Here is a 948-nt window from a genome sequence, read left to right on the forward strand (position 1 = left end):
CCCGGCGCTTCCCTCAGTGCGCCACGCCCCGCGCGTCGCGCCGTGACGCCAGGGTGGGCGCCGCCATCTTGGGTGAGGGCGCGGGTAAGTAAATGGGGAACAGCCGCCATCTTGGGTGAGGGCAGCGAGAAAGGGGAACCGCCGCCATCTTGGGTGAGGGCTGTGGGAAAGGGGAACCGCCGCCATCTTGGGTGAGGGCACAGACCTTGTCCCCCGAATTGTCGCCTGTCCCCAAAGATTTCCTCTCTCCCCCAAAATCTCCGTTGTCCCCCAGTGTGTCCCCAATTCCCCAAGAGGCCTCTTATCTCCCCAAAGGTGTCGCCCAAGATGTCCCCTGTTCCACCCAGGTGTCCCTCCAGGTATCCCTCCTCCCTCAGGGCGTTCGCTGTCCCCCAGGCTGTCCCTTACCCTCAGGGGATGTCCCCATGCCCCAAGATGTCCCTTGTCACACACACACTGTTCCCACAGGTCTCTCTTTATTTCCTGCTGCTGGAAACCCAGGAAGGGTCACGGAGGTGCCCCCTGTGCCGGGGTGGGGATCGGGGGTGCCATGGCGGTGCTTCATGTGCCAGGGGCGGAGTGCTGTGGTGGAGTCCCGGTGTCACGGTGCCAGGGCAGTGCCACACGTCCCGGTGTCACGGTGCCAGGGCAGTGCCACACATCCCGGTGTCACTGTGCCAGGGCAGTGCCACACATCCCGGTGTCACAGTGCCAAGGCAGTGCCACACATCCCGGTGTCACGGTGCCAGGGCAGTGCCAGGCTGGGGTGCCACGGTGGTGCTCTGTGTCCTGGGCTTGCGGTGCTGTGCCAGGATTGGGGTCGGAGTGCTGGGGTGGTGTCCCGGGGCCGGGTTTGGGGTGTCATAGCAGTGCCAGGGTTCACGGGCAGCGGCGGTGCCAGGGTTCGGGTGCCACGGCAGCGCCACGCGTGCCACGGCGACGCCTCAT

General features: G+C 65.8%; 1 protein-coding gene across 1 annotated transcript in view; it reads right to left on the reverse strand.

Annotated features, from left to right (window-relative positions):
- Positions 1-13: 13 nt before the first annotated feature.
- The window catches only part of LOC115949045 (probable carboxypeptidase X1), a gene marked incomplete at its 5' end in the record, with an annotated part of 13239 nt that continues 12304 nt past the window's right edge, over positions 14-948 (reverse strand). Inside the window, one exon of the mRNA XM_031065265.1 lies at positions 14-67. Within this exon, the coding sequence (XP_030921125.1) occupies positions 14-67 (54 nt within the window). The remainder of the gene's footprint in view (positions 68-948) is intronic.

This window comes from Geospiza fortis, unplaced genomic scaffold, assembly GCF_000277835.1.
Source record: "Geospiza fortis unplaced genomic scaffold, GeoFor_1.0 scaffold806, whole genome shotgun sequence".
NCBI lineage: Eukaryota > Metazoa > Chordata > Aves > Passeriformes > Thraupidae > Geospiza > Geospiza fortis.